At 38.0% G+C, this 24,908-nt stretch overlaps 3 protein-coding genes across 3 annotated transcripts; 1 reads left to right on the forward strand and 2 right to left on the reverse strand.

The window, feature by feature from the left end:
* Nucleotides 1-567: 567 nt before the first annotated feature.
* LOC142101889 (olfactory receptor 6Z7-like) lies at nt 568-1,143 on the reverse strand. Its single transcript, XM_075186319.1, has one exon. The coding sequence runs from the start codon at nt 1,141-1,143 to the stop codon at nt 568-570; it is 576 nt and encodes a 191-aa protein (XP_075042420.1).
* An 8,397-nt stretch (nt 1,144-9,540) lies between these two features.
* On the reverse strand, nt 9,541-10,242 carry LOC142101890 (olfactory receptor 5V1-like). The gene has a single exon (XM_075186320.1). It carries the CDS (start codon nt 10,240-10,242, stop codon nt 9,541-9,543), a length of 702 nt encoding a protein of 233 aa, XP_075042421.1.
* A 7,868-nt stretch (nt 10,243-18,110) lies between these two features.
* On the forward strand, nt 18,111-23,188 carry LOC142101891 (extracellular calcium-sensing receptor-like). Its single transcript, XM_075186321.1, has 6 exons — nt 18,111-18,292; nt 18,781-19,069; nt 19,494-20,333; nt 21,249-21,473; nt 21,661-21,784; nt 22,290-23,188. Exons 1-6 carry the CDS (start codon nt 18,111-18,113, stop codon nt 23,186-23,188), a joined length of 2,559 nt encoding a protein of 852 aa, XP_075042422.1.
* The last annotated feature ends 1,720 nt before the right edge of the window (nt 23,189-24,908 follow it).

The following is a 24,908-nucleotide window of genomic DNA, read 5'->3' on the forward strand; positions in this document are numbered from 1 at the left end:
AAATGTCAGAACTCATCATCATTAGCGAGGGGTTCCAGCTCGTTCCGGCACAACTCTGCATGTCAGCTGTGTCAGGGAACCAGCCTACACTTCAATTGGTGGATTGAACTGGTCATTCACCAATCAGAGTGCAGGGTGCTCCCAACGCTTTGATCGGTGAATGCTCAGTGTTATCCAGCTGTCAGATTGCTGGTAGCCATCTAGTATGAATGACAATGTCTTGGCCCAGTTGTCAAGACTACAGATCCACAGCAGTGTTAGGTACACTACAATGTGTTGCCACAAAGGTCTTCTGGGGGGGAGGGTGGGGGGGTGAGACTGTCACCAATGTTTTCGGGGTCTTTATTGAAAATTCATTAGACAGTTGGGGTCTGCATTGTAAACTCAACAGAGATTTGGGGTCCACACCGTAATGCCCTCCAAAACTTGGAGGAATCTGGTGAAACAAAGATAAAAATTACTGTAGGATTTATCAGAACAAGTTTCTTAGATCCTAAATTGTAGAAGGAAATGATCTGAATCTGTAGCTTTTAGAATGTATGAACGACACATACAGGGGCACCGATGTCATCTAAGAGCCATTATGTTCTTCAGAGCTCTTAGAACCTGGTGGTTCCTCAAGCTGTAGATGATGGGATTGAGCATAGGAGTCACCGTAGAATAGATCATGGAGACTGCAGAATTAAGAGTCTGGGAGGATCTATTTTGAGGCAAAAGGTACATGAACGTGAGCGATCCAAAGTAAAGGATGACAACGGTGGCATGAGAGGCGCACGTGGAGAAGCTTTTCTTTCGGCTGGTCCTACTTGGCATTCTGAAGATGGCCGTTAGGATGAAGATGTACGATGTGAGGATGAAGACAAGACAGGTGACTCCGAACACAGCGGCTGAAAGTGTAGCAAGGATGTCACTAAGTCGGGTGCTGGAGCAGGAGAGACGTACCAGCGGCTGGCCCTCACAATACAGACGGTCTATCGAATTAGGTCCACAGAAATGGAGACGCGAAATGACGATAGTGTTGATGGTTGAGTTTAGAAATCCACACAACCAGGAAAAGGCTGCCAGGTACGCACACACCATACTATTTATGATGACTGTGTAGTGTAGTGGCCGACAGATTGCCACATAGCGGTCACAAGCCATGACGGCTAGGAAAATGCATTCGGTGGTGGCGCACAGTGTGAATAGGTAGACTTGAACCATGCAACCTGTGAACGAGATCACACTGCTTCTTCTTACAATTCCAAGGAGTATATACGGTATTGTAGTGGATGTGTAACACACCTCCAGGAAAGAAAGATTCGATAAGAGAAAATACATGGGGGTGTGAAGGTAAAAGTTCAGTCTAACAGCCAAAATAATTAGACTGTTCCCTATCACAGTCATAAGAAAGATGGTCAAAAAGACTACGAAAATGATTGATTCCCAGTTGGAGAAATATGCAAATCCCAGAAGGATAAATTCAGTTACAAGTGTCTGATTGTTTAAGTCAACTGATTGGCCATAATCATTACCATGTAATAACTCCATGCTGCAATTAATTAGGATACAAAACAAAATATTAAAATTGTTTAGTCTGGAATAATATTTAAAAAATCTTACTAATTATTTTACCATTATTTGCCTTATTTTTCTGAATGTATTATCACTGTACAGTCTGGCAGGATTGGAACGTGGAATAGGTAGATGAAGCAGCGCCCCCCCAAAATAATATTTTTTGGCCGCTGGTTCAGCATTGACGTTGATGCAAATTCCCTCTGGGATTCATTTCCGGCTGTTGGAGCACATAAAACGACAATAGTAGATGTGGTCTACTTAGGTTTTGCAAAGGCCTTTGATACAGTGCCACACAAGAGGTTGTTTTACAAAATAAGGGAACTGGGTCTCGGAAACAACATTTGTACTTGGATTGAAAACTTGTTATATAGGGAACAGAGAGTTGTGATAAATGGAACATTTTCTAATTGGTCAAAAGTTTCAAGTGGAGTACCTGAAGGTTCCGTGCTGGGGCCACTCCTTTTTAATATATTTATTAATGATCTTGGTGATGGTTTAGAGAGCAAAGTTTCTATTTTTGCAGATGACACTAAACTCTGTAAGGTAATAAAATCAGAGCAAGATGTAGCTTCTCTACAGAGGGACTTAAATAAACTGGAGGATTGGGCGGCCAAATGGAATATGAGGTTTAACATAGATAAATGTAAGGTTATGCATTTAGGGATCAAAAACAAAAACGCAATATATGTAATACCTGTTTACTAATATAGAGATATGATTAAAGGTTCAGCTCTACTAAAAAGTTACAAAGAAACAAGAGATAGTATTTGGTTTCCCAACTTAAAAGTATCTTAAATCCCCCCAAAAATATTATAAATAAAATAATTTACTGGAGCGATTATATATATTTTCAATTAGGTAAAACATAGATATTAAGCACTACATGGTTTATTAATAATGGTAGTTTTTGGGGGGTTTCTGTTCCACGTATGAATTTACACGTAAAATTCGGGAAAACTTTTGACACAAAATCGCACATGTCCAATTTTCTACCATAGAGACGGATGTAGCACTAAAACTAAAAAAAAATATACCGTATATACTCGTGTATAAGCCGAGTTTTTCAGCATACTTTTGTATGCTGAAAAAGGGCACTCGGCTTATACACGGGTGAACTTACCTGGTGTCCGGTCCCTCGGCTTCAACTTCTGCATATGCGTTCCAACACAGGAAGTTCGGCATTTGGAACGCAAACTTGCGTTCCAAATGCCGAACTTCCTGTTGTTGGAACGCATATGCGTTCCACTGCGGGGTGGATTTACAAGCCGTTCGATCACATCTTCTGGGTCTCCAGGTTTTGCCTTGATTTAAACAGCACCAGTACCTCTTCTACTTCTTAATGATGGTTCTGACAGGGTAAATTCCTAACTGGAAGCATTTTGCTATATTTGTATAGCTTTTCTCTGCCTTGTAACTCTGAGTTACCGTTGTTTTGAAGTCCTCAGTCAGTTGCTTAGAAGAACTTGCATGCTTGTTGAGAGGAGGCATAATATCCTTATATATTTTCTGACTCTCTCTCTCTCTCTCTCTCTCTCTCTGATTTTATAATCATTTATGAATGTTCCTTGTCATCTAGCTAAAAATGATTTCATAGATTGAACCTATCATTTTTATTTAGGTTTTTAAATTAGCGCTCTTTTCCACCCTAGGCTTATACTCGAGTCAATAAGTTTTCCCAGTTTTATGTAGTAAAATTAGGTGCCTCGGCTTATTTTCGGGTCGACTTATACTCGAGTATATACGGTATATATTTTTTTAAATAAAAATGTTAACAGCATGGATATGGGGTAGTACCGCATTTGTGAATTGTGTCTTATGCTGAGATATGTAGTTTCACAATACTTACACTGCTACGCAGTTAGTACTTATCTGAGTTCTCAAAGTTCTTCTTTTGCAGATCGGTTATTTGTCTTGAACATATGCAGTTCTCAAAATAACATTTGATCTTCTTTAACAACCTGGTACACACTATATATAGGGGCTGTAACACCTAACAATAAGTAGGTTTCTATCCTATTTCAATTGAAGTTTAGAAAATAAAAGACTTAAGGGTATATTTACTAAACTGCGGGTTTGAAAAAGTGGAGATGTTGCCTATAGCAACCTATCATATTCCAGCTATCATTTATTTAGTACATTCTACAAAATGACAGCTAGAATCTGATTGGTTGCTATAGGCAACATTTCCACTTTTTCAAACCCGCAGTTTAGTAAATATACCCCTTACATTGTTGCCCTCACATAGCTCAGTTGTTTGACTGCAGACCAGTGTACATAGCTCTATACTGTAGTTCATTGCAATAAGCAACAATGTGCAAGATTTCTCTATACCTGAGGCCTAATGCAGGCCTAGAAACCTGTGACTCCAGGTATTGAGTATCTACAAGCATGCTGGGACTTGTAGTTTCACAACACCTAGAGAGCCACAGGTTAATCAGGCATGACTTATCAAGACAAAATCTAGGATTTGATGTAACTTGATATAAAAGGATAGTAAGTAAATAATTGCAATGTATTATTGGATAAATACCCATTTTCCAGGAGATAAAACAGTTTACGGGTATGAAAGGCAAGAAAAATAATCACATATAGACAAATATGTCTATTACACACTCACTCGCACACACACACATAGATTTTACGGATATTTCGCCGCTTTTCGTGGCACTTACAATAGTGTTGAATCCAAAGAGCACAAATTAATTTATAGAGACAGTTTTATAAAGGCTATAGAGCCAAGTGTCTAGTAAAAAATTTGCATGTACCACTTAAAAAATGAAAAAGTTAGAAAACCCCTTTTAAGGCAAATGCTATTTACTTCCTGGTTTATCTGTTCTGTGTATTCCATAGCACAAATTACTTCCAAATAGTGAAAAGGAAATCAATTTATGACGGATGACAATAATCAGAGGTCAGTTTACTTTTAGAACTAGACAATCATGTCAGAGGACTTCCTAAAAATGGAATTTAAAGGTTCTAAGATTTAAAAAAAATATGATGACTTTAGCATATTTTTCCCTGGAATCTCACAAATGTTTTGATTGAAGGTGAAATGATGGATTTCAGCAATTTACCTGTAAGCTGCGGACAGAGTATATGCTGGAATAATGTCGCTGTATGTGACTTATGTACAGAATGTTGGCTCCCAGCAGACATCAGGATCCCTCTTGAATAAATTAACTACAATTCAGTAAATCTAAGCTTGCCAATCCCTCAGAGTTAGCAAAGTGTCCTCAGGAAAATAAATCAATTTTGTATGGCCAGGAGATTTGCAAAACAAAGCTGAAATATAACTGGATTTTTTATTTTTTAAAAAAAATGAGGAATAATTTGTACAATTCTTTGTATAGGTTTTGAAATACAAAATAGAAATCCAACCCGAGAACTAGTTAATTAAAACATTCCAAAGGTTGAACTCTGATTTTACATTGAATTAAAGGTTATAAGTATCAGCCAAAGCAATCAAATTATATGTCAACATTCTAATTGTATAGTTCGAACTGCATTATAAACATGTCAGGAAAGGTAATATTGACTATAAACATGTAAAGTTTTGTTTATTTTTTTAGAAAAATTACTAAGAGTTTCAAAAGGGAGAAAAAGTTTCCTTGAAATAATTACATATATTTACAGTAGGCTCTAATTTCACCTTCCCTGTGTTTTCTAATCTCGTTCAATTTGTTGTTTGCACAATAAATATACTTATCTCTAGTACCAATGACTTAATATAATTTTGAATTTAAAAGTGAAGAATATATATATATATATATATATATATATATATATATATATATATAAATATATATTTGAGAGCCATCGAAGTGATACAATTACTACAAATTAATTCCAATATTTAGGGAATAAGTAGTCAAAAGAGACACAGCATTGTAGAAACAGGCAATGATGGCATTAATATTAATGCATGTAATTAAAATTAATTTTTACATACATGTGTATTAACATGGTGTAAAACTTATTTAAAAGCACATAGCAAAATGTTTAATAAAATGAACAAAGTAAAAATGATTCATATATTTTTCTGCACTGGGATGTGGTTTGAAACAGGAAAAAGAATGTTATCCTCACAATCTCAAGTAGGGGGGTCCGATAGCAGCTGCAAGTACTGACATTAGGAGATGTGGATGGCTGCATATAGCCCGCTCTACTCACTAAAACCACATTGAAGGTTCCAAAAGGGGATATGGAACGGGTTCTAATTCTTCTTCTTCTTATAATTATTATTATTATTATTATTATCAAATTTTATTTCTAAATAGCCAACATAGTAGATAGTTCTGTACATTAAGGGATTCATGATATGATAACATGAATCAGAAGATAAGATAAAGATGGTACTGCCCAAATGAGCTTCCAATCTATGAGGTGTGGGGAACAATTGTTACATAGGGGGGCAGCATAACCACTGTATCTATCTATCTATCTATCTAATATCTATCTATCTATCTATCTCTCTCTCTCATATCTATCTATCTAATATCTATCTCATATCTGTCTATCTCATATCTGTCAGGATTTCCCAGGTATGACCACGGAGAGGGGATAAGGGGTTATAATGACTTTATTAACAAACACAGATGACAGGGTAATCCATGAGACAGTTCAATGTGCAGATGAGAAACAACAGGTAACTGCAATAGTAGATTTCAACAGGCAGCGTGGAACTACAAGTACCAGGTATAATGGTTGAAGATGCAGGAGTCCAGGACACAGGTAACAGCAATAGTAGATTTTAACAGGCAGCGTAGAACTACAAGTACCAGGTATAATGGTTGAAGATGCAGGAGTCCAGGACACAGGTAACAGCAATAGAAAATACAATGAAGTAATTTGCAGGAGTCAAGATAGCAGATAACAGCAGTAGTGAATTCAATGAAGAAATATGCAGGAGTCCAGCTAGCAGGCAAAAGCTTAGCACAGGAAATGCTCATAGGAATGACCTGATGATCTGGCCCAGACCGTATGAAGCAGGCAGGTTTATATAGGCCTCATGCAGGTGACACAACTCTCAGTAATCAAGGAAAATGATAAAAGTAGCACAGTGGCCCCTTTGGTGGGCAGTGGTACTACAAGTAGAATGCAAGTCGTGACAATATCTATCTATCTATCTATCTATCTATCTCATATCTATATATCTATCTATCTATCTCATATCTATCTATCTCTCTATCTATCTATCTATCTCATATCTATCTATCTATCTATCTATCTCATATCTATCTATCTATCTATCTCATATCTATCTATCTATCTATCTCATATCTATATATCTATCTATCTATCTCATATCTATCTATCTCTCATATCTATCTATCTATCTATCTAATATCTATCTATCTCTCATATCTATCTATCTCATATCTATCTATCTATCTATCTATCTATCTATCTATCTATCTATCTATCTATCTATCTATCTATCTCTCATATCTATCTATCTATCTATCTATCTATCTATATCTCATATCTATCTCTCATATCTATCTATCTATCTCATATCTATCTATCTATCTATCTATCTATCTCATATCTATCTATCTCTCATATCTATCTATCTATCTATCTATCTATCTATCTATCTATCTATCTATCTCATATCCATCTATCTATCTATCTATCTATCTCATATCTATCTATCTCTCATATCTATCTATCTATCTATCTATCTATATCTCATATCTATCTCTCATATCTATCTATCTATCTCATATCTATCTATCTATCTATCTATCTATCTCATATCTATCTATCTCTCATATCTATCTCATATCTATCTATCTCTCATATCTATCTATCTATCTATCTATCTATCTATCTATCTCATATCTATCTATCTATCTCATATCTATCTATCTCATATCTATCTATCTCATATCTATCTATATCTCATATCTATCTATCTCTCATATCTATCTATCTCTCATATCTATCTATCTATCTATCTCATATCTATCTATCTCTCTATCTATCTCATATCTATCTATCTCTCATATCTATCTATCTATCTATCTCTCATATCTATCTATCTATCTATCTATCTATCTATCTCATATCTATCTATCTCTCATATCTATCTATCTATCTATCTCTCATATCTATCTATCTATCTCTCATATCTATCTATCTATCTATCTATCTCATATCTATCTATCTCTCTATCTATCTATCTATCTCATATCTATCTATCTCTCATATCTATCTATCTATCTATCTATCTATCTATCTATCTATCTATCTCATATCCATCTATCTATCTATCTATCTATCTCATATCTATCTATCTCTCATATCTATCTATCTATCTATCTATCTATATCTCATATCTATCTCTCATATCTATCTATCTATCTCATATCTATCTATCTATCTATCTATCTATCTCATATCTATCTATCTCTCATATCTATCTCATATCTATCTATCTCTCATATCTATCTATCTATCTATCTATCTATCTATCTATCTCATATCTATCTATCTATCTCATATCTATCTATCTCTCATATCTATCTATCTCATATCTATCTATATCTCATATCTATCTATCTCATATCTATCTATATCTCATATCTATCTATCTCTCATATCTATCTATCTCATATCTATCTATATCTCATATCTATCTATCTATCTCATATCTATCTATCTCATATCTATCTATATCTCATATCTATCTATCTCTCATATCTATCTATCTCTCATATCTATCTATCTATCTATCTCATATCTATCTATCTCTCTATCTATCTCATATCTATCTATCTCTCATATCTATCTATCTATCTATCTCTCATATCTATCTATCTATCTATCTATCTATCTATCTCATATCTATCTATCTCTCATATCTATCTATCTATCTATCTCTCATATCTATCTATCTATCTCTCATATCTATCTATCTATCTATCTATCTATCTATCTATCTATCTATCTCATATCTATCTATCTATCTATCTATCTCATATCTATCTATCTCTCTATCTATCTATCTATCTCATATCTATCTATCTATCTCTCATATCTATCTATCTATCTCTCATATCTATCTATCTATCTATCTCTCATATCTATCTATCTATCTATCTATCTCATATCTATCTATCTCTCATATCTATCTATCTGTCTATCTATCTCATATCTATCTATCTCATATCTATCTATCTATCTATCTCATATCTATCTATCTCTCATATCTATCTCTCTATCTATCTCATATCTATCTATCTATCTATCTATCTCTCTATCTATCTCATATCTATCTATCTCTCTATCTATCTCATATCTATCTATCTCTCATATCTATCTATCTATCTATCTATCTATCTATCTATCTATCTATCTATCTATCTATCTCCTGTAGTCAATGTACAGTAAGGGCATAGATAAACTTGAGTGCACGCAGCCACATCCAAATTAAGCTTTGGTTTTCTCAAAGTTACTTGTTTTTCTGCCATATCTCTTGATCCAGCTACAGGGCTAGTCTAAGTCCTCATCAGTAGTGATGACAGTCTTGTATACATGCTATAACATGTGTTTGCAATCAGGCGCAACTGTAAAAAATGTATTTTATGTTCAGTAGACATTAAGATCATTCTAATAATTGTATGTTGTGGAAAAAAAAATATATAGAAGAATTTTATTGTTTTTAACTGTTTTGTCTATAAATGTCTATATTATTTACAGGTCACATCAATTCATCAGTTTTTTTCCCTGTATGTTATTTTGTGAATGTATATTACACAAAGGGATTGAACGTATCCTGCAGAGTCTTGTGTACAGCAGACCTACAACTGAATTCATCAGCGCACGTATCTTTAGATCAATTCATAGTTGATTTCAGGAGTAACAGACCTCTCCTAGTGGTGCCAGAAAGCTTTGGTGTCAAACTCACCCGTATATGAAACAAAGTCATTTTGGTTTTGTGAGCAATGCAAAATACAGCAGGAATGAGGCAAAGCAATATCAGTTGTAGGAATTGAACCTGAAAACGATGACGTTCTTCAAGACTCCTATAATCTGTTGGTTCCTCAAGCTGTAAATCATGGGGTTGAGCATGGGGGTCACCGTAGAATAAATCATGGAGACCACAGAATCTAACCTCTGGAAGGACTTGCTATGAGGAAAAAGATACATAAACGTGAGCGCTCCAAAGTAAAGGATGACGACGGTGATGTGAGAGGCACACGTGGAGAAGGTTTTCCGTCTGCTGGTCCTACATTTGATCCTGAAGATGGCCACCAGGATGAAAACGTAGGATGTGAGGATGAAGACAAGACAGCTGAATCCAAACACCGCACCTGCAATTGTGTCCAGAATATCAATCAGGTGTGTGTCGGAGCAGGACAGATGTATGACCGGTTGGACCTCGCAGTACAGACGGTCAATAGAGTTGGGTCCACAGAATTGCAGATCAGAAGCAATGACGGTATTTATAAGCGAATTTAGAATCCCACTTAACCAGGCCAACCCTGCCAGATACACGCAAGCCATCCTATTGATGATGACTGTGTAGTGTAGGGGTTGACAGATCGCCACGTAGCGATCACAAGCCATGGCGGCCAGAAGGACACATTCGGTGGTGGCGCAAAGAGTAAATAGACAGAACTGGACGATACAACCGGTGAATGAGATCGCATTGCTTCCTCTTAAAATTCCAGATAACATGTTGGGTATTATAATGGATGAGTAGCACAGCTCCAGAAAAGAGAGGTTCAATAAGAAAAAATACATGGGGGTGTGGAGATGAATGTTCAACCTAATGGCCAAGATGATAAGACTGTTGCCTACCACCGTTGTAATAAAGATTGTCAAAAACACCACAAAGATTATTGACTTGCAATTGGAGAAAGAAGCAAATCCCAGAAGGATGACTTCTGTTATACGTGTCATATTGTTTAATTCCGCTGACTTACCATGTATCACTTCCATTGCTTAGGTCAGGCTTATCCAATATAAGTATTTATGCAGTGCTGTTAGTATGGATGTCACAGAATCAATTGTTTCCAGAAATATTGCTGAAAAATATTTAACTTGTTACAAACAAATATATATATTATTTAACAATTTATTGCATAATATTTTAAAACATAAAACAAGGTTGAGATAAACGACTAAAATTAAAGAAAGGATCGATTACGGATGGTTACATCGATGACGTCTCCAGCTTATGTGAACTAGTTCTAAGGGGTTGTTCTATAACATGACTTGGAGGTGTAACATTTTTAGGGCAAGCAGTACTTTATGTCCTGTAAAGTGATTTTACAACGATATTTGAATTTAGGTTTTCTTGATTAGCGACATTGGGTAAAATTCGGCGGTGGATATTAAATTTTTTAAAAATAATGTTCAAATAATCTGTTTGCAGAATGGGCATGATGCAATGTTGGCCCTCATATGGGCATTATTTACCTAAAAAAAAAAATGTTCTTATCCACTTGTTTTATGGGCAACAAATGCAATTTGCTACTAGAAACTTTAAATCACTAATACAGTAGAAACAGCTCACCGTCTAATACACGAAACAATCCAACAAGTCCTACTTAAACAGGCACGCTAAAGCATTATATATGCCCCTGTGATGAAGGAAGCACCAATGAGCATCAGCGAGGCAACTGCAAGCAGCCAATCAAAAGCATTTCACCAGTGCCAAGACCATCATCATCATTATCCGTTATTTGCCTCTGCCCCCGACCACAGGAAAATAGTATGGCTTTCTCATGCGTTAATGCATCTTTTTCCTAGTCTGCATCCATCCACAATTGCGCTAACATGCCTAGAACGCAATATGCGCTACACAAATTGGTACAGCACTTGCTCGCCATCAGTTTTCAACTAGAAAAGTCAATTTTTTAAATTGTAAAGTAATTTTATTGTTAAAAAGTGTTTTTAAATGTCCAAATTTAGTACAGTACACACTACGGTCTGTTTTGGTTCTTAATTTGTTTTCTATAGAAAATTCACAAAAGGTTGTTAGCCATAACAAGCATCATTTATCTAGTACTATCTAGTTTAATAAATATTAATTATTGAGGGGCAAAATGAATTTAATATTAACTTATGGGGGATTTTTTTCCCCCATCATATTATAGCTACTTATTATATTATTTGGGCACTATGTAATGCCACATTGGGCAACATAAATAAGTGAATTCACCATTAACAATCAGTTAATATTATTATATATTCACATTTCCCCCATAATATAATGCTATAAAATTGTCCCCAAAAAATAAATAAATACATTTCCCTCATATGTTAATATTAAATTCATTTTGCCCCTTAACCACTAAATAATGATTGCCCAAATAATTTAAATGTCAATAGTGCTTTCTCTTATGTTCTGAATGGCAAAATAACTCAAACAGCATGCAGGGTGGGCAACCTCGCCACTCACAGCCAACTCTTTAATTTTGGCCGTTTGGATGGCTGTTTTGCGGCGGTTTTGCAAACCCCAGCTTAGTAAATCCATCTGTTTGTATGATCATCATTGTTAAAATCGGGATGGTGGTTTGTAAAGTGGTGGTTTTGAAAAATGTCAATTCTGGCCGTTTTAACGGCGGTTGGGGCTTTAGTAGATCCGGCCGGAAAAATCGCAGAAAAACAGCAGTTTCACCAGACTTTAGTAAATCTAACCTTTAATCTTTTCATTGTTACAAGAAAAAGATAATGCACTAGAGATAACCTAATTAAAAATATGGTAAAGGGTTTTTCTACATGACCTGTACCTTATGTGAGCAAAACTATGTATAGATCCTCTTATATAAATGTGTATGATTAAACAGCAAGTTTACTCATTAAAATGATGTCGTGGATGTCAATCTAATAAAACCAGTGACAACAAAACAAACTAAATTAATAAAACAAGGGAAAGAAAATCTAACAAAGCAAAACAAAAAAGAATTCAAATGGACAATGGTGAAAAAGTCTTTTCATGTTAATTAAAACCCTGACCTTTTGCATATCATCGAGCAAACACCTTTAAGTTACGTGACCTGAAATTACTTGGTTTACATTTTTGCAAAACATAACACAACTGTCATTTTTATTTTAGTGAATATAACACCCCTAGCCTTTTGGTGTAACCAAGAAATAAAATATGTTAGATAAAAAATATGGAAGATGACACATCTTTTTATGTATTTATTTATCTTCCGATGATGATAAAATAATCTATTTATTAGGCAAAATATTTCTCTATTAAAAAATAAAAACAGAGCTGCAATGCATGTGTAACACATTAAGATATATTTATATGATGTCATTATTATTATTATTATTATTATTATTATTATTAATAAAAAAACTATCCATATGTCAACAATCATCAGGAATTAATTAAGGACACACACCCTGTAAGACAATTTTTCCTGGCTAATAATTAAATGCAATAGGTAAATATAAAGATGAACCAAATCTATATTTTAAGATTCAGTTGAATATATATATATCTGTTACAAAAGATTCTACGGAATATCTAATTGAATCTGAAATCTAATTTGTATATTATATTAGCATTGCTTCCTTCCAATGTAAGGCTGTATGTCAGATTAACGGATTCAGTAGTTTACCTTGAGACATTGATCAGGCAGTGTATAATCAAAGCTTGCAGTACATGATTTATATATTGGATTTTGGAGTCAGACTCCCTACAGGTCTTAGGATCCCTACTGAATACCATAGCTATTTCAGTAACTCTAGCTCATATGCACAAGTATGATTGTATAATTGAAAAATGGGGCAAATTAACTTTTATGGCACCAACAACTACAATAAGATAAAATATTCTAATAATCTAATGGGAATGATTACAAATGGTCATGTCAGAATAAATGTCCAGCAGGTCATCATTGCAAAATTGAATAGCTGAAGCATTAGTATGATGAATAACCAAGACCAGGCGGCTGGAACACTTAGTCAGAAAGTCTTGTTGTTAACCAGACTCAAATAGTGAGGAGTATAATTTGCATGAGTGAGATCTCTGTACAGCGCTGCGGAATCAGTGGCGCTATATAAATGAATGGTGATGATGATGATGATGAAGAAACCTTGGTCCTGACCTGACAATCCTGTGTATCTTCAATCCTTGATTCTGGTCTAGCTATCACCTCTTCCCTTGGTGACCTTATCAGCTCCTTTGGCACCCAGTACCATCTCTATGCTGTTGACACCCAAATATATGTTTCCTACCTCAACCTCTCCCCTATTCTTATGTCTCGTGTCTCCTGCTGCCTCTCAGCCATCTCCTCTTGGATGTTGTTAGGAACCCCTCCAGCCGGCACGACACAACCCGGAATCTACTCTGCCAGTCAGGTGTTCACTGGAGCCCCTGATGGTGGGGACAGACTGGGCTGCAGACTGACAGAGGGTCGTGAAGTGTGTACCGGCTGGGGAGAACCCAGGCAAGCGGAGTGGAATCCAAGCAGAGGTCAGGGGCCGGCAGCAGACAACAATACCAGTATACAAGCTGAGGTCAAAGGGTCACGAGCAGACAGGGAGGTCGGTATTCAAGCCAGAGGTCAGGGTCACGGGATACACAAGCAAAGTCCAAATCCAAGCCAAGGGTCATACACGGGTAAACAACAGCAAGTCCAATAGACAGGAACAAGGCAGAGAGCAGGTACAGCAGACTGGATACAGAAACTATAACGGGCAATGAGGCAGCAGACCTCATTGCCTTAAATACAACCCACAACCAATCAGAACCTGCCCCTAGACATAGCCACACTTGCAGGCTAATTGCCAGCACCTAGCAAGACCAATCAGGGCTTAGCCCTGAAATCCACACTTGCAGGCTAATGCCTGCTAATTCAGCCACAGGCTGAATCTGCCTGATTGTCCCTAGGGCGCATGCGCGCCTGGCTGCCAGGACGCGGCGCTGAGGAGGCGTCCGACCGTTGCCTTGGCAACGGTCGGGAGTTGGAGGGAAGTGACGTCCCGCCGCGGCTCGTGACAGATGTCCCAGAGCTTTTTTAAACTTAATATTTCCAAGACTGAAATAATTGTCTTCCATCCTGCAGAAATTTTCATCTCCCCCCTTTCTTTTTCTGTTGATAACACTACCCTCTTTTCTGCAACTCAAGTCCACGACCTCAACTTCTCCCTCTCCTCACATTCAGTCCCTCTCCAAATCCTGTTACTTCCACCTCCAGAATTTATCCAAGTTACGGCCCTTTCTCACCATGGAAACCACCAAAACTCTTATTCAATCCATTGTAATCTCCCGTCTTGATTACTGTAACCTCCTTCTCTATGGCCAACCCAACTCCTGCCTTGCCGTTCCAGAATGCTATTGCTCGCCTTATTTTTATCTCGTGCCACTCTATCTCTGCCGTCCTTCTCTTCCAGTCCCTACAGTGGCTCCCCATATCCTACAGAATTAAATTTAAACTTGTCACCCTCACATGCAAAGCTCTCAAGAACCACCACCCCCACATCTCCAACCTCATCTCTACCCACACTCATTTCCACCCCTCCGCTCTGCCAACAACGGCTGCCTCACTATCCTCACTGATCCCCTCTGACCGCTCCCGCCTCCAGGACTTCACATCGCTGCTCCCCAACTGTGGAACCGTCTCCAGTGCCCAGGTTAGCCTCTACTCTCCAAGGCGTCAAGCGTGATCTTAAGACTCTTTCCCTATTTTCTCCTTCCACTGGCCATCTGCACCTCTCGGTCTGCTTTCCTAGCTCTGTTTTCTTGAGTTCAGGCCTAATTCATGTTGGACATTCCCATCACTCTCACTTATTGCTCCATAAATAATTTCATCTGCATTACCAAGTTATCTGTCTATTTTGTTGTTCAATCGGCATATCTGGTCTTTGTATTATTTCACTTTTTTATGCTTTATGTATTATGTAATGTGTTATGGATCATTTCTGTCTGTTTATTGTGTACTATTGTATATTGCACGTATGGCGCTGCGGACCTTTTGTGGCACCTTATGAATATAAGATTATAATAATAATAATAATAATAATAGTAGTAATAATAATAATAAAAATAATAAATCCATTACATACAAGAAAACATAAGTCTAAAATATAAACTGTGTATTTAAAAACATTAAGAGACTGTATGTCCTCCGTCAAGGGGCAATATAATCCTCCACAATCATCACTGGCTCTAAATGTCAAAAAGTAGCTCTTTGCTTGTTTTTTCGGGCATTGGAATAACCCAAGAACCTCATGACAAAACATACCCCATTAGGTGTAAATAGGACATAATTACCAAGTAGCCACATGTGTAGCCCCCTGTCTGTCTGTGGGGTGGTGTAGATGTATATTTACAGACACCTGGAGATCTTTATAATCACCACCCAGATCTAGCTCAGACCTCTTTATCCCAGGCACAGTGGGTAGTAGTGGCCCTACACGTGCAGTTTTAGTAACAAAGGAAAGTTGAGTGCGAAGACGACACAGACATGGTACCCCAGTACAGTATCAGTTGGCGTTATAAATGGGCGCCATTATGACCTCAGAGCTGACACTTTCTCACCCTGGGGTCGCCACTATGATTGTCACTTTTTCAATCGCAGTGGTATCGGGGTCTTTGCTTTGACCCAGATTTTAGACATTCTACATCCTGCCTCACACAGTACCCACCGGTGGACAGTCTCTCACACTTGCTCCTCTAGGTATGAATCATAGAATGGACATCCATGCTCCTCCACTAGTCGGTCAGACTAACAATACCTATTAACCCAAAACTGAGTCCAGGTGGAAAGGTCAAAGAGGTTTAGGTTAATATTTAAAGGGGCCCCAAGAGAACAAAGCAGTGATGGGAAGAATGTGGAGTCAAACGAACATCTCTATATAATGAAACAACATTTTGTGGATTTATATCTTACTTATCATTGTGAGGTTTTATTTTTACACTTTTGCATTTTTCTTCAGTTTCTTACTAAAAAGACCCCAACGTGCACTTTGGTGGTGCATAGCAACTGTTAAATGAAGGTCTAATTGAAATTAAAATGATAGCAGTTGCAAATATCCGTCTGTCTTAAGGACCTGATATTGTCCTTTGAGATAAAAAGATGTGATGTGCTACCACATATAGTCCCAAAGCATTTCTCAGTAATAATTACAAGTCGATGCAATGTAATAATTATATTACATGGCGCAATTATATTCCAGCAATTATAATGATGAAAATTAAGTATATGGTGCAGAAACTGTGATAATTATAATGACAAGTAGGCAGCAAAAGAAGAGGCAGAAAATCCCAGTACGGCCAAGAACACTTCTCCCTACAGACCGGTGAAATTATAAATACATTGTCATCCAGGACCACGGACAGCTCCCCGCAGGACGGATCCAACTCCACATCGGCTGGTTCTATGAGGCAAGTTCTCTCTTTGTCTGTCGTTGTCTATTGACTTGAAATATTCAACAACTCGCTTTATGTCTACATTATACTGCAGTAACAGCCCATAAGCCGAGGTATACATGTAATGTAACTCTTATAGGAACCGACTTAGCAGAAATAGAACCTGATCTGTACTTTGAGGGATCGGCCACCATTGTGTCAGATAGCAGAGACTGATCACTGTTACATTTATGTATGTTAGAAATAACCAGTAGGTTACAGCGTTGGTTTGAATATAACCTGTGTGCTTTGAAGCATCTGGTAGCTATGTGCTCTATATCAGAGTCTATATAGAAGTATGGTATGTATTTGGTGCAATGGTGGGCTGCCTAGTAGAATGGCTCACTAGCCTAGTCTTGGGGGCACTTTTGGCCCTATTTGGTATTGTGAGGGTCCATGGGTCGCTCACAATATCCCCAAAAAATGCCCAAAAAAATCAAATCATGCCAATAGTGTTATATCCAGCCCCACCTTGTGTGTTGTCAGGACTACATAATACAAAACACCTCAGCCACACATGGGGAGGGACCAGGGTAGATAAATGGTTCCATTTTAAGCACATGGAGCAAGACGGAAAATTGATGCCTCCCCATCCTCAACTGTAACTCAATTAACCTAAAATATTCATGTCCCTGCTCCCCCCTCCAATCAGCTTTGCACCCTGGGCAGGTGATCCGTTTACACAGCCCTAAATACGGTCCTAACTCGGTACTTTCTTTACCTGGCGGGGGTCAAGTAGATTTAGTGGGGGTTAGTGTGATCAATACGGCCAACAGTCTAGCGCTGGGTGCCCTCTCTCTGTCCTCCCTCTGGTGACAGTAGTCAATATGACTACTAGCCAACGCCTTGTCTTAGCATTTCTATAGGAAATAATGAATCTCACCACATAATTGGGGGCAATTCTGGTGTCCCAACACTGCTGGTGGCTACTGGGATGTTTGACCAAACGCACGGGGTTAACCTGCTTTGTTATATAATACGAGGTTGTGTTTCAGTAAGAGAGAAATACTAGTTTGCAGTGACGATCTATTACTTCACTGATCAGTAAGAGGACACTATGACACACTTCCTCTTTACCGCGCATTGTAGCGGATATTTCCAGGATATATATGGATTGTGTCCCTCCTTCCTTGGCAGGTCCGTAATGTGTTTCCACTTCCATCTGTGTATCATGGCTCTGTCCCTCTGCTGTGCTGTGGCCCTGGGGCCCAGGTGTCTCCTCTCCATCCCTCCTCTACCAGATTACACCGAGAGAGGAAGCATCATGTTAGGAATGGTCAATCCTATAAGAGCGACTTCAACTAAGCCGGTGATTCTATTCTCCAAACACCCAGATCCTCGTCCATGTGTCATGTGAGTTATAATATTCTGATAATCACCTAGAGGTCAAATCTATGGGGAAAAGGGGAGCTGTTGCCCTTAACCACCAATCAGACTCAAGCTATCATAAAAAAAACCCGAAATAAACCAAACAAAATAAGCCGAAGAATTGAGGAAAATCTATTCAGTAGGAATAGTCAAGTGCACAAAAGAGTTATTTGCAAACATTTTACCAAATTTGTTTGTGTGTTTTGTGTGTGTGTTTATAGAGGTGAGGAGCAGCGTTAGACTTTTATATATTTATATAGATATATCTTGGATCTTCAGGCTTAGTAGAGATCAGTACAGAATGTAACTTTAATCTCCAGTTCTAGAAGAGATCAATACATGATTTTATGAAGGTGGAGAATAGTACATTCTAGCTCAAAATACTCCTTACCCTAAATAAGGCCATTTATCTGTAGGTTAAAGCCATGTGATGTTAGGAAGGACATGTACTGAGATATACCCGGTATCTCCAGTTTCAGGAACGATCTGTACAAGTCGATTCTCGCTTTACTTTTTGCTGTCAAAGAAGTTAACGAAAGTCCCTATCTTCTACCGAACATCACACTGGGGTTCCAGATGTATGACTCTTGCTTCTCTGAGCCATTATCTCTACAGGCAACTTTCCAGATGACTTCAGGTGGTGGAAACTATGCCCCAAATTATAACTGTGAACCCCAGCCTATTCCACCGGCTGTTATTGGAGATATATCCAGCTCGTCTCTGGCAATAGCGAGAGTACTTGGTCTGTGGAGGTTACCTCAAGTAAGTATCATTATTATTATTATTATTACTACATAATATTGTACATAAGACATAATAAACAAGTGTATTATTACATAGTTCTGACATTTAGACATCCTATTTTGTTATTATATATGGGATAATGTACTCCATACTCTAAATTATATGGATATTTGAAGTCATTGTGGAGTACTTTTATTGTGATATCTATATCTCTTGGAGTAAGGAGAACATTATTGCTTATAATACATACCTGAAATGGTTAAATCAGACTAACTGATTAGAAGGAATTACATCAAAACTGTTAATACTAATATAATGTCCATGAGTTTGTATAACATCACTTGAACATTATATAAATATATGAAAGCTGTAATCATATATGTTTTACAAGATACGTAGTGGTAGCTCATTGTAAAGAAATATATTCTATATATATTTCCAGGTCAGCTACATAGCAACAGTTCCATCCCTCAGCAACAAATTGGAGTTTCCATCATTTTTAAGAACTAGCGTCAGTATTGAGAGCCAGCCCCGATCTTTGATTGAAATGTGCAAGAAATTCGGGTGGACCTGGATAGGGATATTTATTTCCTCTATAGACTATTTTCAGCCATCCGCTACAGCACTCACAAGAGAGGCTACCAAGAATGGGATTTGTATTGCATTTTTTGAAACAGTCACCTATGTTCTAAGCAAAGAAAAAATCCCAGTGATGATAGAAAATGTTCGTAGATCAACAGCCAACGTGATTATTCTCTACTGTTCTCCTGCAGAGGTTTACATGATATTTACTGAGGTCCTTCAACAGAATCTCATTGGAAAAATGTGGATTGGCATAGAATCTTGGTTCACCACACCAATATTCCTACAAAAGCAGCTTTGGAACATTCTCAATGGCACCATAGGGATGGCGAAGAGTAGAAAAATACTACCAAATTTCTCCAACTTCCTCCAGTCTCTCCGTCCCTCCACACACTCCAGGATGTTCTCTATCCAACAGTTTTGGGAGCAATTATTCAACTGCAGGTGGGCTGTGGATGGGGCTAATATCAGCTTATCCTCTGGAGTAGGTCGAGACAGTCCAGCCTGTACAGGATTGGAGAAGCTGGTAACGGATGACCTCACAGAGTTCAATGATCCGACATCACAAAACACGTACATGGCCCACAACGCTCTGTATACCATTGCTCACGCTATCCACAATCTACTGTCCTGCAAACCCGGCCAAGGACCCTTCGCTGGAAATTCTTGTGCTGATAAACATGATGTAAAACCTTGGCAGGTAAATTCATCCAGGTATGTTTTTATTATAGACGTATATTGTCCAGAGAGGTCTTGGGTAAGGGTAAGCTAACGGGAAGGCAATATAGGGGGCGGTAAAAAACAAGGCCAACTCGGATATATATAGATGTCATTTGGAGTAAGGCCTGACATTAATTAAATCTGAAAAAAGGCACAAATAGTTGAGGGTTGTTTTATTTTTAGGGTCTTGGATAATCAATAGGAACTAGAGATGCTCGGGCTCGGTTTTCTGAAAACCGAGCCCACCCGGACTTAGGGGATCCTAGTAGGCTCGCGAGCCGGGTCAATACTTTTGTGCAACCTCGGATCTGAATTGAGGCAAAACGTCATTGTTGCATTGTCGGATCTCACGGGTTTTGGATTCCATAATTGCCTCCCTCCCCAAGAGATCCAGCACCATTGCTCACACAGAAACAGGAGGGGTAGCAGTGTTCTTGTCACTCTCCAGTCTCCAGTGACATTGCTCACACAGAAACAGGAGGGGTAGCAGTGTTCTTGTCACTTGACAAAAATTGACTGGAAATGACTGGAAATTAATGTTATTGAGGTTAATAATAATGTAGGAACAAAAAAGAGGCAACTTATGTAATTTTAGAAATAAAATAGGGATCCATAACCAAAACCAAAACTCGCGAGGGCAGATTTGACAAACCAAAAACCAAAACCAAAACATGAAGTTAATCCAGATCTAAAACCAAAACCAAAACACGGGGGTCAGTGAACATCTCTAATAGGAGAAATCATCTCTTTTTGATTAGCAACTAGCCTTTAGAAAATTAACTAACAAGCAAATTCAATTTCATGAACCAATTTTTAAAAATAAATTGGGTTTTGTAGACTCCATCAACATGTCCCATGTTGTTACACCACAAATGTTAATATGTTTCTATAACAGCTCCTGTATTACTTGAAAAGAGTTTGGTTTCTGAACACTGCTGGGGAAGAGGTGTCGTTTGATGCTAATGGAGACATCCACGGGTACTTCGATATTCTGAATTGGCGCCTGAAGGACAACAGAGGACAATATGAGAAAGTTGGGACCGTTAGTAATTTCAGCAATACGGGTCCGGAACTCTTCATCAATGACAGCGCCATCTTCTGGGCTGGAGGACCGGGCAAGGTGAATTTCCATCAGCATGTCCATGTAATGTATTTTGTTCTATATAAAACTATCTAGCTTCCATGAACTGTTTTATGTTCTACTACGTCCATAGATTTATTACTTAATACTATATCTTAAATTCCTTATTCTAAAAATGTTTCAAACCACAGGAAAGTACAAATCATTTCTCTCTTTGATATCCCAGGTTCCGTTATCGGTCTGCAGCCACGACTGTCCTCCGGGCTACAGGAAGGCGCCACAGAGAGGTCAGCCCGTCTGTTGCTTTGACTGTGTTCCGTGTCCCGATGGAATGATCTCCAACCAAACAAGTGAGTTATAGTCCCATTAAAAGGTCACAACTGACTGAATACACATTTAAAACGTTGATCGTATAAATTTGGGAGTTCAAGGTTTTCAACGCCAAATTCCTATAGCCTAGTAGTTTGATAGGATAAAGATGTTGCCCGGTGTTCCTATATGACTCCCATTTTAATCTCTGCTGTCAAATAACCAATATAAAGTTTCATAAGAAATTGTTGAGTAAATTAAAAAATACAGCACTTAAAAAAACATAAATCAATCATTGAATTAAACCCCATATGATAAAGCAGGACAATAAACACATTAACTGATCTACCAAAATCAATATGGCCTATACAATCCTGATACCATCTAAACAAGTCGGCAAAAATAATTATTGTGCCTGGACTCAAGGAGGTCACATCATGTAGAAAGAATATTATGGTGCCTGTGGTTTTCATGCCCATTTGAGAAACATTTTCATGTATATTGACCTATTGCTAAGGATATTATCCTCTTAACATTATTTTGCAGATTCTACCACTTGCTTCATGTGTCCAGAAGACCAGTGGTCAAACAATGACAGAACCAAGTGCATTCCTAAAGTCATCGAATTCCTCTCCTATGGGGAACCCTTGGGGCTGGTGATGGCCTCATTCTCCATCATCTTCTCTGTCACCACAATGATGGTGCTGTGTGTATTTGTCAAGTTCCGGGACACCACCGTGGTGAAAGCAAACAACCGGAACCTCAGCTACCTCCTCCTACTGTCCTTAACGTTCTGCTTTCTCTGCTCCTTGGCATTCATCGGCTGCCCATCCCGACTGACCTGCACCATCAGACAAGCTCTCTTTGGGGTCACATTCTCTCTTTGCATCTCCTGCATCTTGGCCAAAACCATCATAGTTGTCATTGCCTTTAAAGCCACCAAGCCTGGCAGTAATTTGAGGGTGTGGGTTGGTTCCCGGACAGCCCTTCTCGTTGTTCTTATTTCAACCTGTGTTCAGGTGTTTATCATCCTGGTATGGCTGATTAGATTCCCACCGTTTCTAGAGCCTGATTACCATCTCTTAATTGGCATAATCCTCTTGGGATGTAACGAGGGTTCCGTTGTCATGTTCTACTGCACTATTGGCTACTTGGGCTTCTTGGCCACAATAAGTTTTGTTGTCGCCTTTCTGGCTAGGAACTTACCGGACAGCTTCAATGAGGCCAAGTACATTACCTTCAGCATGCTGACCTTCCTTAGTGTCTGGACATCCTTCATTCCAGCCTATCTCAGCACTAAGGGAAAATATGTTGTTGCTGTTGAGATTTTTGCCATATTAGTGTCTAGTTTTGGTCTTCTGTGCTTTATATTTGGCCCTAAATGCTATATAATCCTCCTGAAGCCATCCATGAACACAAGAGACTATTTAAGGGCAAAGACATAAAGTATGACACCACGAGAAATATTTATAAGAAAATTAAGGAAGTCATTATAAAGTAATAATTGGGGTGTCCTGTAGACAATTATTAAAGTAATTCTGTCGTTTTAAAATAAGCATTGCCCAATCAATTGAATGTGTGTCCAAAGCACAAAGTGATTTATTTTAACAGATGTAAATAGTCAACAATTCAATACATTATTATATCATGATAAAAGTATAGTACAGCACAGCCAATACCAAAAGTTAAGTACATACATACCGCTGTAATCGCTTGCGCACGCTGCGCAACCACGGGACCTGATGGACAATATTCTGTATAGAATATTGTGTCAGAGTTGACTAAGGCCCCAGTGTGATGCAGCTAATATATATACAGTCAGTGTTTCATTGTGAACAATAGAGATGACGTAGATTGTTTCTATAGGTCCAGACGTTGGGTGGGTCCAGGCCAGACAGGTAATAGGTTGATTCAATCTAAGGAATCCAAAGGTGGGGGTCTTCTCTCCAAGGGGTCTGCTCCTTTTCATAGCAAGTATCATACAAAGGTTTACTCTCTAATATCAATAACTAAAGTATGCAATGTGCGATCTCTTCGCCGACTGCACCGGACAGCTGCTGATGATTAGGGCTTCAATATGATATCAGGCATGACACCTTTCCTATTACCTAAACCTTTAATAACACTACAATGTACATATAATCACCATATATATATATATATATATATATATATATATATATAGACTAATAATAAACCGAATACTATCTGCTCCTGAATTACAGTGTAACAGAACCAATATGAAATTATATAAATAACTAACTGTTGTAATGCGAGTGTGTGTGTGCGTATTTTACCGAACGCACTACATCACGTAACACGTGGCGTACGCTTCGCAATACGCACGGCAAACCAATATTAAACCAATATACTTTCGTTCATCCAATTATACGACTTTGACAGTCCACCCTTTGATATTACAATAAACTATCACCTTAAAGATGTTATATGCAGGATCTCAGTACCACGTTTCATTGTTATGTAATACAAATTCCCCTTGGTGTATGTCCACGCTGTTTGTAGAGCTAAACAAGTTATCATAATAGAAAGTCTTGATCCTCTAAACGACTTCTTCTTTTACTATAAACCGTACACTTCTGGAGCTTGGAGATAACTTTTTGTATGCCCTTCAAGGGTGCAATAAAACACTTAATACATTATTTGGAAAGGTACATGGTACAGTAGAACGTGTATCAGCTATACAGAATTCTCTACTACAGTTCTTCAAGTTTAACAGGTTCTTCTGTCCAACGCATGTCTTTAAGCTCAGAATACATCTAAACACTTCATGTTCATCAATAGCATCATCCTATGTCTATCAATAATGTCATATGCAATCTCCTTCAGCTTGCGTTAATATACACACATCTAATAATGTCACCAGTTCTTTTCATCAACACTTGTGGGCGGGCTATTGTCATTTCGTTCTTCCCAGTCTCTCAATACTCAGATTTAACAGTGATCGGCTTGCAAAGCATTGGGAGACTTCAGACTAAGGGACCTAGGTGTCCTACTTTTTCCCTTAGTGACCTCCCGCCCATAGTTCGGGTACCTCAAGAATATTTAGTGGAAAGAGAACTAATCCTACTTGATATAATCACTGAGGCACGTGTGAGCACGCCCAGCACTTTGTTTGGTCTAAAACCTTACCCTCCCAAGAATGAT

Source organism: Mixophyes fleayi, chromosome 9 (assembly GCF_038048845.1).
Source record: "Mixophyes fleayi isolate aMixFle1 chromosome 9, aMixFle1.hap1, whole genome shotgun sequence".
NCBI classification, from domain to species: Eukaryota; Metazoa; Chordata; class Amphibia; order Anura; family Limnodynastidae; genus Mixophyes; species Mixophyes fleayi.